The sequence below is a fragment of the Littorina saxatilis genome, linkage group LG15, assembly GCF_037325665.1.
Source record: "Littorina saxatilis isolate snail1 linkage group LG15, US_GU_Lsax_2.0, whole genome shotgun sequence".
NCBI lineage: Eukaryota > Metazoa > Mollusca > Gastropoda > Littorinimorpha > Littorinidae > Littorina > Littorina saxatilis.
Genome location: NC_090259.1, coordinates 19,414,447 through 19,429,015, shown reverse-complemented (window position 1 = coordinate 19,429,015; position 14,569 = coordinate 19,414,447). Strand labels below are relative to the sequence as shown.

Sequence of the window (14,569 nt, the reverse complement as noted above, 5' to 3'; positions counted from 1 at the left end):
CAACATGAAAAGCTGAATTTTTGAAAAGCTCACTAATAACACCATCTGGTCCTGCAGCTTTACCATTTTTTAATGCTCGTATGGCTTCGTAAACCTCTGTTTCTGTTATGTCATATTCCAGCATCTGGGTAGTCTCTAGTTCATTTTCATCTACTACCTCTTGTGCTTCGTCAACAGTAGTATTGTTTGCGTCCGTTTCTGTGAATGTGTTGAATACATTGTAAAAGTGTTCATACCATTGTTCAGTTTCTATTGTGTTAGCATTAGTTGTTTTCCTTGATAAAGACCTTATGGTTCTCCAGAATGTTTTAGGATCTTTACCACTTTTTTGCAACAGTTCAATTGTTGCTTGTCTGTGGGCAACTTTTTTGCATCTGTTAAGTTCGTTGTACTCATTTCTGTTTTGTGTGTACACAAGTTTGTCTAAAATACCGTTGTGGACATTTCGTAAGTCATGTCTTACAGCTTGCCTCTTCTCTTTGCATTCAAAATCAAACCATGCCTGTTTACGTTCTTTTCCTATTGTTATACTTTTTTTCATGCATTCTCCAGCTATAAGCAGTCCTTCTGTAAACTTTCTAATCGAGGCATTTACATCCATGTCTATTTTGCTTTCTGCTTCAATAAAACAGTGTTTTACCTCTTCAGAAATTACACACGCCATAAATTCTTCCCTTTTATCAGGGCACCAAACGAGTTTGTCAATTCTATACGTCCCTGGTTGTTTTCTATCCAACTCATGTATTTCACTTTGTATTTGAATGTAGCACTCGACAGGCATATGTTTTGACTCAATTTTTTCCGCTACGTGCACTCTGATGTGCAAATCAAGGAGGAGTCTGGAGACAATAATATAGTCAATCACACTACAACCCGAGGTGGATATATATGTGAAATTCCCACGCTCGTCACCCTGGCCACCGTTCAAAATTTTCAGATCGAACTGTTCGCAGACACTGAGTAAACATTTACCATATTCGTTCAGTTCTTTGTCTTTTGAGTTCCGTTTCACACAGTCTTTTTCTACGTAATCCTCGTGTATCGAAAAAATGTCGAGATTCTCATCGAGAAGTGTTTTGTGCACCGCATTTCTCGAACTTGTTCTGGCATTTAAATCACCAATTAATTTAAAAGGGAGGTCACCACAGTCTTGTATAATATCCATCATGCAATGTTCAATGACAGCTATGCCATTCGAAATGTCCGTTTCTCTGTAATACACAGAATTGATTGGGGGCACGTACACACCCAATAAGATCACGTCCTGGACTGTGGCCAAGAGACTCTTCGACAACTTTAGAATTATCATGTTGTCGTATTCTGTTTCTATTCTAGTCACAAAGCGGGACAGTTCTTTTCTGACAAGCAGAGCAGTTCCTCCGGAAAGGCGTGCAGTTACACTATCTGACAGTTTTATGCCTGGGGATACAAATACTTCATGAGTCGGGAATATCAAAGTCGGAAAAGTTATTGAAAAAGTTTCCACGAGTAGCACAAAATCAAATGTTGATAGATATGAACCTATATCTGGATCATAGAGGCGTTTTAGACCTTCAAGATTATACGTCAAGAGAGAGAGAGAGAGAGAGAGAGAGAGAGAGAGAGAGAGAGAGAGAGAGAGAGAGAGAGAGAGAGAGAGAGAGAGAGAGAGAGGGAGAGAGAGAGAGAGAGAGAGAGAGAGAGAGAGAGAGAGAGAGAGAGAGAGAGAATGATATGATTAAATGGCAGTTTCTGAGCTCAGGTGACCCTAGATTGCAGCATTTTGCTTCCTTGAAAAAAAGAAATTCCGCGGGGGTGGGGGTGGGGGGGGGGGGGCATGCGTGGTCGTCAACTTCTTCTACGAACAAGTTTAAAGCGAGTTTAATAGTTTATTGTCTTTAGCCACCCTACGAAAGTTCGAACTAAAGTTCCGACAGTTCACGCACTTGACTATTTCTTCAATCTCACGACAGTGTTGTATGTCGTGTTGTCAGGATTGCCTTGCATTAACCGACTAACTTTATTCAAACAAGGAAGACATTAAACTAACCACCAAACACCCTTTTTGGGATTTGGGGGCTGGGTCGGGGGTAGGGGTGGGGGTGGGCGTGTGCTTCCAAGGGACGGGATGATAGCTCAGTGGGTAGAGGCGCTGGCTTTGATACCAGTTTGTCGCTATCGGCGTGAGTTCAAATCCCGGGGTCGGCGAGGGATGTATTTCCCAGAGTCAACTTTGTGCCGCAGACCCCTCGGTGTCCAAACACTGACCCTCATGTGCACGCACGCGCATGATAATCCCAAAATCTCAAGGCTTGGAAACGTGAACCCACACACGTGCAGGAAAAACCCCACCAACAAAACAATAACACAAAATTAATGATTAACAAGTCGCGTAAGTCGAAATTACAACATTTAGTCAAGTTGTCGAACTAACAGAATGAAACTGAACTCACTGCATTTTTACAGCAAGAGCGTATACTCGTAGCATCGTCAGTCCACCGCTAGATGCAAAGCAGTGAAATTGACAAGAAGAGCGGGGTAGTAGTTGCGCTGAGAAGGATAGCACGCTTTTCTTTATCTCTATTCTTTTTAACTTTTTGAGCATGTTTTTAATCCAAACATATCACATCTATATGTTTTTGGAATCAGGAACCCACAAGGAACAATATGAAATTGTTTTTAAATCGATTTCGGAAATTTTATTTTAATAATAATTTTTATATTTTTAATTTTCAGAGCTTGTTTTTAATCCGAATATACCGTAAAATCCCTAGCATAAGCCCACCATCTAGCAAACGCCCACCCCCCACTTTGGGCCAAAAGTTGTGCACAGGGGTAACTACCTAGCAAACGCCCACCCTGATTTTTTCAAAGAGACTATAGGCTCACTTTCACCAGGATTTTTGCAGACTGTTCTAAAAGTCATCTTTTTCCCCTTCTTTACCTTTTCGTGTTTCTTTCCTTTTTTCTTATTCTTTGTCCCCTCTCCTCACTCCCACCCATCGTTCATGTTTTTTCGAGTTTCTCTTCTCTTTTTTTTCCTAAGTTTGTGGGTTTTTCTTTCTCAGAAAGATTGGGCCTTTTGAAGACAAAATCCAAGTTCAGTTAACGTTTCATTTCCAAAGACGATCGTGTAATTTCTTCCCTGTACAGAAAGAAAGGGCTTCATTGGTGTTGACATTTCGACATTTCATCAAGTTTCTTTTTCCCAGAATTGTGTTGTTATTGTTTGTTCTTGCAAAGGTCTGGCGATTTTCTTTTTACTCATAAATTTATATGAATGACTATGCTCGTGTTGTTTTCAGAAGAGCCAGTCCTTTTCTCTCTCTCTCTCTCTCTCTCTCTCTCTCTCTCTCTCTCTCTCTCTCTCTCTCTCTCTCTCTCTCTCTCTCTCTCTCTCTCTCTCTCTCTCTCTCTCTCTCTCTCTCTCTCTCTCTCTCTCTCTCTCTCTCTCTCTCTCTCTCTCTCTCTCTCTCTCTCATGGTTGGCCTTCTTTGCCTCAAATTCCTTTTTTTTCTTTTTTCCTTCACTTCTACTCACACGACCTAACTTACATGCTTTCTGAGTTTGTATTCACTCAATTACACGGTTGAGCACAAAACTTACTTTGTGCAAAGGGGTCTATCCCTAGCAAACGCCCACCCCCCAATTTTGCCCTAAAGCTGTGCTAGGGATTTTACGGTAATTATTTATATGTTTTTGGAATCAGAAAATGATGAAGAATAAGACGAACGTAAATTTGGATCGTTTTAAAAACAAATTATTTTTTTTACAATTTTCAGATTTTTAATGACCAAAGTCATTAATTAATTTTTAAGCCAACAAGCTGAAATGCAATACCGAAGTCCGGCCTTCGTCGAAGATTGCTTGGCCAAAATGTCAATCAATTTGATTGAAAAATGAGGGTGTGACAGTGCCGCCTCAACTTTTACAAAAAGCCGAATATGACGTCATCAAAGGTATTTATCGAAAAAAAGAAAACAACGTCCGGGGATATCATTCCCAGAAACTCTAATGTCAAATTTCATAAAGATCGGTCCAGTAGTTTGGTCTGAATCGCTCTACACACACACACGCACAGACAGACAGACAGACACACACACACACACACACACACACACACACACATACACCACGACCCTCGTCTCGATTCCACCTCTACGTTAAAAGATTTAGTCAAAACTTGACTAAATGTAAAAACAACAACCCCGTGTAGGTAAGGGAGAATGCAGCCCGAATTTCCATGAGGATATTTTCAAAGGACTATATGGTACCTTAACGTTAACATTAGCCTTAGGGGGCGTTAAAAGTACCACTGTTCTCGTGCAAGAGATCCTGTTCTCCACCACAGATATGTTGAGACTTGTAAGAGCATTCTTCCACTTAAACACATGTCAAAATCAACATCTTAGCTGCTTCACATGTAAATAGGAACTTTTGTTGTTGAAATAACTTCGTTGGTGACACTTATGTCAATCTGCTCAATTATTTCACCCAACAAAATGTCCGCTCTCCACGAAATCCAGTCATTATTTGAAATTCGATGTCATCGTGGAATTTTGGCGTAGCTCGATTGTTAATGATTTTGACATTTTTTAGCTTTCGACTTCGTCAATCATTGTCCATGAATTTTTTTTCTTCTTAAATAAGATTGACAATCAGTGCGTTGTTTTACATTCTTTTATCTTTCTGTCCATACCAGGAATGAATATAAACACTATTTCATAAGGCCTAAAAAAAAAAATGTGTGGTTACGGTAACTCGACCTACCCTATTTTTAGGGGCCGACCCTATAACTTTTTATTACATTTGTAAAAAAAAAAAAAAAAAAAAAAAAATAATAATAATAATGAAAAAAACCGAGTGCAGAAAACGCAATGAAAGCGAAAGCGCTCGAGTCCCACACTTACTTCCCTGTCAAGTAGGTTTAATTTGTACACATTAGAAAAAAAAGTTTTAAAAAAAAGTGATTGCCTACCTACCTACCCTATTTTTATGGCTATGTTAGGGGTCTTACAGAATTAAAAAAATTCCAAAACTCCAAAAAAAATTTGGAATCAACAGAACACACCCACCCACCCCCCATTCTCCCCCCCAAAAAAATGGAATCGCTTGCTACTGCTTTTTATGTCCAGTTTCTGTCTTATGCTTGTTGAGGTAGTGTGGGCTGGGGAAAGTCTTGTCACAAACTCTGCAGGTGGTGTAGTATTTGGTCTTTTTGGCTGGTGGAGTACCGTCGATGTCACGGTCAGACTCACGCTTGCCACGTGCGCATTTCGTTCTGTGCACAAGGCGGGTGTGTCTATTTTCATCTGCAGCAGAGCCGAAGACCCAGCAGCAGCCTGGCTCGGTGCAGCGGCCAGTCACACCACCAACTCCCAGTGATGTTGTGTAGGCAGTGTCTGGGCCCGCTGTCTTCAGCTCCAGGTATGTCTTGAAGTGGCTGTCATCTGCTGATGGTGTTGGAGCATAGAACAGCGCTCCCTTCTCAGGCGTCGGAAGTGCATCCAGCACATCTCTGCACTCGATGGGATGTTGGAAGCAGTGGCTGCAGGCACGTTCACCACACTTCTTAAAGATGACAGAGTAGTGGCGCTTGTCAATGTGCTTTGAGAATAGCTGCCACTCCTTGTCAATCTTGGCAAGGGCTGGGGTGGAATACACTGTGGAGATGCCCACCTTGAAGTATCTCTTGACATTCTCGTAGTCGTTGTACCGTTGGAGTCCAGGGACCGTAGTTGTGCATGGCACCTTCACTGGTCTCACCTGGTGGCCATCAAATGTCTTTGACTCTAGGACGTTTGACAGCACAGCCAGATTGCTGTCGAACAAGATTGCCTCCTTCTCACGCCGCTCCTGTCCCCCTAGCTTCTGCCTTGAAGGAGGGAACCGCTCTCCTACCAGCCTGTCTGGCAGAACCAGACCTGCCAATTCCCCACTGATCGGTGACCATGCATGTTCAATGGGGTTCATCGCACTGTGTCCTGGTGCGTAGGTCACTGCCACAAGCAGATCCAGATTCAGAGCCTGCCACAGTCTCCCATAGTAGAAGTTCACGAGGGGAGACTGTGGTGACCAGTCTGGGCCTCCGTCCGTCACAATCACCATCATTGGCTTCTCAAACTGGGCGCAGAACGCGGGCATCTCACTCATGTACAGCAAGTCGTTGACGTGTTTCTCCACATTCGATTGGTGGAACATGGAGGCCCGGTTGAATAGGCCAAGTGGACCCGTATGTCCATATACTACATGGTCACGGCCAGAACTGTCTGTGGTGATGTCATAGTCAGACAGAGTCAGACCGTCCGGCTTTGGCTGGCTGATCACCATGTACCCAGAGGGGCAGATAAGATATCCTGGGGTGGGGAAGTCATGGTCGTTGTAGTTTGGGTCGTCGCCAGCGACAAAGAATTTCCTGAGCTGATGGTAGCGGCTGACAGCGGGTCGTCCAACACCAATCTTTGACTTGTCATCACACATACACCATGTAGTGAACATTATTAACTCGGGTTTCTTATTTTAATAACAGAGAGCAATTGAACTGTACTCGCCACTACTGTAAATGGACGTTTAGTGGTGAGTACAGTTCAATTGCTGTCTTTTATTCTCTTCCCTCTCAACCTTCAGCCACTGCTTTATATTCACATTTCTTATTTTAGCAAGTTGACATGAGACTGAACACTGTTTACCCTTTCTTTGAACGTTGTATTAATAATACCAAGGAATGTCACTCACTACAGGCGCGAGAAAAGTTACAAAATAAGATTTTGTTGAGTTTCCCAAAAAAAATAAAAATTCCAAATTGATGGCTAACCCACCCACCCAATTCCAATTTTTTTTTGGAGTTTTGGAATTTTTTTAATTCTGAAAGACCCCTTACCTTAACCACACCTTTTTTTTGTTGGCCTAATAACAAATAATTATTTGTGTCCTTCTCCTGAAAAGGCTGTTTAAAAAGAGGTACGCCAAAATTCCACGACAACGTCGAATTGCTACATCCGTTTGACTTAGTACCCAAACCAATGCAAATGCGACTGCATACGCGAAAGGATCGAACATCGATTTGTCGACAGGCTTCGCCCTGCTACGTTTACCGATAAAGGGTTTCTGCTGAACCAGATCATAACCAAATGTGACCCTCCACCACGAAATGAGTCGCATGTCACCTCGCGCGGTTCTGCGCTAGGCTTAATATAAGTCCGGGGAGTGTCTGGTAAGAGTGTGAGGGTCACCTTAGTCACAGGCTTATAACTCAACTAAGTTTTCTCTCTTTTCTGAAACGGTTTTCACCACTGGATAGAGCATAAAAAACTCTTTAGGAAAAATGTAAAATTATGAAAATCATGCAAAGGTGACATGCGACTCATTTCGTGGTGGAGGGTCACAAATGTCAGCAAAGACTTGATTATTGATTGTTGGTATGTGTGTAAGTGTAAGGATGCCCTTATTCCCCGTGAAAGGCTTGACAGATCTGTAGCAGTGAACATGACCGTGTACCCGGGGTGGACGCTACCTTTGCAGTTGGTTGGTTTGTTTTTTGCTTAGCGCCCAGTCCACCACGAAGGGTGATATCAGGGCGGTGCTGCTTTGACATTTAACGTGCGCCACACACAAGACAGAAGTCGCAGCACAGGCTTCGTGTCTCACCCAGTCACATTATTCTGACACCGGACCAACCAGTCCTAGCACTAACCCCATAATGCCAGACGCCAGGCGGAGCAGCCACTAGATTACCAATTTTAAAGTCTTAGGTATGACCCGGCCGGGGTTCGAACCCACGACCTCCCGCTCACTGGGCGGACGCCTTACCACTAGGCCACCGTGTTGCGGTTTTACAGTTGGTATTGTCCACGGTAAACAGAAACGCGGGTCCAACTTTGACATAAGTCATAAGTCATAAGTCATAAGTCATAAGATCATGTATTGTCCATACAATTAATTACAATAGATGGAAAAGCGTGGTTCATCTGCTCTTAACACAACAGTCAACAACAGCAGGCTGTCATGAGTATTTTCAAATACTGTCGAGCCTGTTTATTACGACTACCAAACGGACGGTCTAAAAGTGGTCGCTTTAGACAGGTGGTCGCTATGGAACAGTGAATATATAGAAGAACAATTCGCCTGGAATCCTCCAGAGCGGTCGTTTTGGACAGGTGGTCGCTGTTGAGAGGTGTTCGTTGGGTCAGGTTTGACTGTACTAAGGTTCGATGTCCAGTGCTAAAGATTAGCATGTGTTTGGGAAACTTATTTTTTTTAATTAGGCGAAAACCCGGTTTAAATAAAGCGCTTTCCCTGTTCCCTTTACGACAGAAGAAAAGTATTCTTGGTGAAGACACTAGTTTGAGGTGAACTTTCTGAGCGGTGGACTGTAACAAACACTTTGCCACCACTATTCTGTTGTTTTTAAACCCCCTCCTCCCAATCCCCCCTTCCCACAACTACTCCACCCCAACCCCGACCCCATCCCCGACCCCGACCCCTGCCCCACCCCACCCCCATTTTGATCTATTGTCATGACCCTTTCAAACTAGATTCTCTGGTTTCAATGTTTGTTGTTGCACTTCGCAACGCAAGAGCGTGGCGGGTTGAATACCCCATGACCGTATTGTGTTTCCTTGTCAACCCCTTGAAGAAAACACACACGAGGAAGACGCTAAAAACAGCACTTAAGCCTCAAATTAACTTGGCAAAGTCGACTCAAAATGCCTAGGCCTAATTATTAATCAGGCCAGGCCATTAATTTTGAGCAACAAAAAAATAAAACTAGTATTAAGTAAACTACTATTTTTACCAAATCAACTGACGACTCTATTCAATTCTGTATGTACAAGCGTGCGCGTGCGCGTGCGCGTGCGTGTGCGCGTGCGTGTGATGAAGAATTGCAAAATGTTGATTTTCTCTGGGTTTTTTTTGGTTTTTTTTGCCGAGTGACATCGTTTATGTACCTCTCGAAGTTAACCTTTTTAAAATTTGATCTTGACAGTAAAAAACAAGTCGCGTAAGGCGAAATTACTACATTTAGTCAAGCTGTGCAACTCACAGAATGAAACTGAACGTAGTCCGCCGCTAGTGCAAAAGGCAGTGAAAGTGACGAGCCTGTTTGGCGCGGTAGCGGTTGCGCTGTGCTTCATAGCACGCTTTACTGTACCTCTCTTCGTTTTAACTTTGCGAGCGTGTTTTTAATCCAAACATATCATATCTATATGTTTTTGGAATCAGAAACCGACAAGGAATAAGATGAAAGTGTTTTTAAATTGATTTCGAAAATTTAATTTTGATCATAATTTTTATATTTTTAATTTTCAGAGCTTGTTTTTCATCCAAATATAACATATTTATGTTTTTGGAATCAAGAAATGATGAAGAATAAGATGAACGTAAATTTGGATCGTTTTTTAAAAAATTTGTTTTTTTTTTACAATTTTTAGATTTTTAATGACCAAAGTCATTAATTAATTTTTAAGCCACCAAGCTGAAATGCAATACCAAAGTCCGGCCTTCGTCGAAGATTGCTGGGCCAAAATGTCAATCAATTTGATTGAAAAATGAGGGTGTGACAGTGCCGCCTCAACTTTTACAAAAAGCCGGATATGACGTCATCAAAGACATTTATCGAAAAAAAGAAAACAACGTCCGGTGATATCATTCCCAGGAACTCTCATGTAAAATTTCATAAAGATCGGTCCAGTAGTTTAGTCTGAATCGCTCTACACACACACACGCACAGACAGACAGACACACACACACACACACACACACACACACACACACACACACACACACACACACATACACACACACACACACACACACATACACCACGACCCTCGTTACATTTAGTCAAGTTTTGCCTAATTGTATTAACGTAGAGGGGGAATCGAGACGAGGGTCGTGGTGTATGTGTGTGTGTGTGTGTGTTTGTGTCTGTCTGTCTGTCTGTCTGTCTGTCTGTCTGTCTGTGCGTGTGTGTGTGTAGAGCGATTCAGCCTAAACTACTGGACCGATCTTTATGAAATTTTACATGAGAGTTCCTGGGAATGATATCCCCGGACGTTTTTTTCTTTTTTTCGATAAATGTCTGATGACGTCATATCCGGCTTTTTGTAAAAGTTGAGGCGGCCCTGTCACACCCTCATTTTTCAATCAAATTGATTGAAATTTGGCCAAACAATCTTCGACGAAGGCCGGACTTCGGTATTGCATTTCAGCTTGGTGGCTTAAAAATTAATTAATGACTTTGGTCATTAAAAATCTGAAAATTGTAAAAAAAAAATTGTTTTTATAAAACGATCTAAATTTACGTTCATCTTATTCTTCATCATTTCCTGATTCCAAAAACATATAAATATGTTATATTTGGATTAAAAACAAGCTCTGAAAATTAAAAATATAAAAATTATGATCAAAATTAAATTTTCGAAATCAATTTAAAAACACTTTCATCTTATTCCTTGTCGGTTTCTGATTCCAAAAACATATAGATATGATATGTTTGGATTAAAATCACGCTCACAAAGTTAAAACGAAGAGAGGTACAGTAAAGCGTGCTATGAAGCACAGCGCAACCGCTACCGCGCCAAACAGGCTCGTCACTTTCACTGCCTTTTGCACTAGCGGCGGACTACGTTCAGTTTCATTCTGTGAGTTGCACAGCTTGACTAAATGTAGTAATTTCGCCTTACGCGACTTGTCTCGATTCCCCCTCTACGTTAAAACATTTAGTCAAAACTTGACTAAATGTAAAAACAAGTCGCGTAAGGCGAAATTACAACGTTTAGTCAAGCTGTCGAACTAACAGAATGAAACTGAACTCATTGCATTTTTACAGCAAAAGCGTATACTCGTAGCATCGTCAGTCCACCGCTCGATGCAAAGGCAGTGAAATTGACAAGAAGAGCGGGGTAGTAGTTGCGCTGAGAAGGATAGCACGCTTTTCTTTATCTATATTCTTTTTAACTTTCTGAGCGTGTTTTTAATCCAAACATATCACATCTATATGTTTTTGGAATCAGGAACCCACAAGGAATAAGTGGAAATTGTTTTTAAATCGATTTCGGAAATTTTATTTTAATAATAATTTTTATATTTTTAATTTTCAGAGCTTGTTTTTAATCCGAATATAACATATTTATATGTTTTTGGAATCAGAAAATGATGAAGAATAAGATAAACGTAAATTTTAATCGTTGTAAAAACAATTTTATTTTTTTACAATTTTCAGATTTTTAATGACCAAAGTCATGAACTAATTTTTAAGCCACCAAGCTGAAATGCAATACTGAAGTCCAGCCTTCGTCGAAGATTGCTTGGCCAAAATTTCAATCAATTTGATTGAAAAATGAGGGTGTGACAGTGCTGCCTCAACTTTTACAAAAAGCCGGATATGACGTCATCAAAGGTATTTATCAGAAAAAGGAAAAAAAACATCCGGGGATATCATTTCCAGGAACTCTCATATCAAATTTCATAAAGATCGGTCCAGTAGTTTGGTCTGAATCGCTCTACACAGACACACGCACAGACAGACAGACAGACACACACACACACACATACACCACGACCCTCGTCTCGATTCCCCCTCTACGTTAAAACATTTAGTCAAAACTTGACTAAATGTAAAAAGACTGCAATTGAACAAGACCAAATGAAGACAAGAAATATGAAAGTGAAATTGCCAAGGTCTTATCTTGAATATTGGATACAGATTAGACGGCTTTCTGTGGGATTACAGTTTAGCAAGTAATAAGGAAGACAATTTAACTGATAATCTCTAGAAAGAGAGCTCACTGTCAGTATTATCGGTCAAACGTTCTGAACACTTTGTTTTGTTGTTTCACCTTCAACAATGAATGTATGAGTATGTATACTTCGAGCGGCTGTGAATGGAATTCGAGTGTAACGGGCAATAAGGAAGAACGTAAACTGATAATCTCCAGGAAGGGAATAAGCAATTGTCTGTATTATCTGTCAAATTTTGCTTGGCTGAAAAAATTGCTGTGTCATGGGGAAAATATTGTAGAGAGTGGCAGGGTCCTTCTTCCTGCCATGGAAAGCCATTCTCATTCTAAATATTCAGGGCTCGGCACAAACTATTTGTTTGACGCAGATCCTAGAAAGCTTGTCGCATACGCGATCAATTGCCGCAAGATAGGTAATGGCGGTAAATAACAATGAAAATGTACTCACCACATACAAACCCGAAGACGGCAACAAGAGAAATGGAACAGGTTTCAACCAAAATCTTCTGGAAGAAAATGAGAAAAAAAGAGAAATACATAAATACACCAATCAGGGGCGGATCAGTTGCTTTGTAAGGGGGGGGGGGGGGCACTTTGAATCGAAAGTGAATGTGATGGGCGCGAAGCGCCCGAATTTGCTAGGGGGTCCGGGGGCATGCTCCTCCGGAAAAAATTGTTTGCCCAAAGAAGCAAAATGGTGCCATCTGGTGCCATTTGAACTTAGAAATGGTCATAGAATCAGCATAGAAAAATCTTTTTTTTTCTTCTTCCTTTTTTTTTTTTTTTTTCGGGGCCCCTGTGCCCCCCCCCCCCCCCCCCCCCTCGTCCGCCCCTGCCAATACATACATTCATAAATGTATATGATAAAATATGAAAACATTACGGATTGTTTTTAAAAATTGTCATTATTTTATTTTATTTTGTTCGAAGGAAAAAGTTTTGTCACAGAGTCTGCTGTTGCGTGTTATCACAAAATCCTCCTGACGAGTCAACAAAAAAATGCGACAAAAACGTCAAGTGCCTCGCCCTGACTTCAGGCTAAACAAAAATATATGTTGGTTTAGGGTAACCCGACCGACCCTATTTTATCCCGCCAACCCTAAAACTTTTTGTCATTTCTCCAAAAAAACCTAAACTTTTGGCACATTTATTTTGCGAACCGTACCGAGACTAAGGGAACACGAGTAACCTCTTTTGAAATCGACTAATTAAAAATTGGACAGATTGTTTCCACTTGTAAAGATCAGTCTTCTCAACGAAGAAGTCGTTCGAACATTCTTCTGGAAAGTCATACTTAGTTTATGTTGCACATTACGTATATAAAATCAAGTCGAATTAAATACAAGTTCCTCAGCGTATAGCAATGTAAACCATTAACAGGGCACGTACAACCAAAGATGAAGGGAAATAGTATATATAGTATCTGTAACCGTGCGGAATTTACTTACATCTTACAAAATGAACTGAGACTGGTATTCAGAAGAACGTGTATGCCTCAACACGACAGACAGACAGAAATGGAAAGAAAGGCCAAAAATATCGACAAGGCCTTTGAAAACAGCCTCTGTAAGAAGGCATGCAAGGCTGCGAGAGAGAGAGAGAGAGAGAGAGAGAGAGAGAGAGAGAGAGAGAGAGAGAGAGAGAGAGAGAATGTGTGTGTGTGTTTGTGTATGTTTGTTTGTGTGTGTGTGTGTGTGTGTTGTGTGTGTTTGTTTGTCTGTGTGCATGTGTGTTTGTCTATGCTTGTTTATATGTGGTACTTGTGTGTATGTGTGTGTGCGTGCTTGTGTGTGTGCGTGCGTGCGTGCTTGCGTGTGTGTGTGCGTGCGTGCGTGCTTTCTTGCGTGGGTGTGTGTGTTTGTGCGTGTGAGTGCGTGTATACTTGCATGTGTGTGTCTGTTTGTGCCTGTACCTATGTGTCTGTTTCTGCCTGCAGACAATCGAGCTATGTGGGTCAAGGACATTACCAGACGCCGAGACAGGGTGACCTTGACCTGTCCTATGGGTACCGTGATCTATGGCCCACAGTTCCTGGTGGGAGCACGTGCAGATCAGAACGAGGCTACCGGGCGCACCGTGTCAGAGCGAGACTGTCGAGGGCTGGCACAAAATGCTTTGACACAGGTAATTTGTAGCACAAAAAAAGTTAATGAAATGAGAGCTGCCCCCTTAAAAGATTAATAAGATGCGAGCCATCCCCTTAATCGCTTACATTTTTGAAAAATAAGAACATTATATCTGAGAAGAGTAGGAGTCTCCAGATGTAGTAAATTAACCGTTTTATTTAACTCAAAGAGGAGAATTGTATATCATTTTTAGCTCTGTCCGTCCTTTAGTTTTTCTCTGTTTGCAATTGGTTTGAGGTAAATATGATTATTCTCTTGCAGGCGCGTGTCACTATGCCTTGTTCATTTATATTAATGTAAAGAGCCATTTTTATTTCAGATGAACAAGTGTTACTGGAAACCGATCTGCATGTTCAAATGGCGCGAGCGCATGCCCATTGTGGCGTCAACAAACACAAGCTGCGTTGGCGTCATACCTGATTACGTCATAGTAAACAATCCTCTTTGCATTCCTGTGGGTGAGTTTGAACCCGGAACAAAGAGCCAATTTAAGAGAGATAGAGAAAGAGAGAGAGAGAGTGTGTGTGTGTGTGTGTGTGTATGTATGTCTGGGCGTGTGCGTGCGTGCGTGTGTACGGCCGTGTGTTTGTGTGTGTGTGTGTGCGTGTGTGTCTGTGTGTGTTTGTGTGTGTGTGTGGGTGTGTGTGTGAGTGTGTGTGTGTGTGTGTGTTTGTGTGTGAATGTGATAGAGAGAGAGAGAAAGAGAGCGAGAAAGAGAGCGAG

General features: G+C 41.5%; 2 protein-coding genes across 2 annotated transcripts in view; one reads left to right on the top strand and one right to left on the bottom strand.

The window, feature by feature from the left end:
* The window catches only part of LOC138948777 (uncharacterized), a 408,503-nt gene extending 401,993 nt beyond the window's left edge, over positions 1-6,510 (bottom strand). The window contains exon 1 of the mRNA XM_070320390.1: positions 4,962-6,510. Within this exon, the coding sequence (XP_070176491.1) occupies positions 5,095-6,477 (1,383 nt within the window). The 5' untranslated portion in view covers positions 6,478-6,510 and the 3' untranslated portion in view covers positions 4,962-5,094. The remainder of the gene's footprint in view (positions 1-4,961) is intronic.
* The window catches only part of LOC138948775 (uncharacterized), a 52,113-nt gene that overhangs the window by 7,578 nt on the left and 29,966 nt on the right, over positions 1-14,569 (top strand). Inside the window, exons 2-3 of the mRNA XM_070320385.1 lie at positions 13,657-13,844; positions 14,166-14,304. Of these exons, the coding sequence (XP_070176486.1) occupies positions 13,657-13,844; positions 14,166-14,304 (327 nt within the window). The remainder of the gene's footprint in view (positions 1-13,656; positions 13,845-14,165; positions 14,305-14,569) is intronic.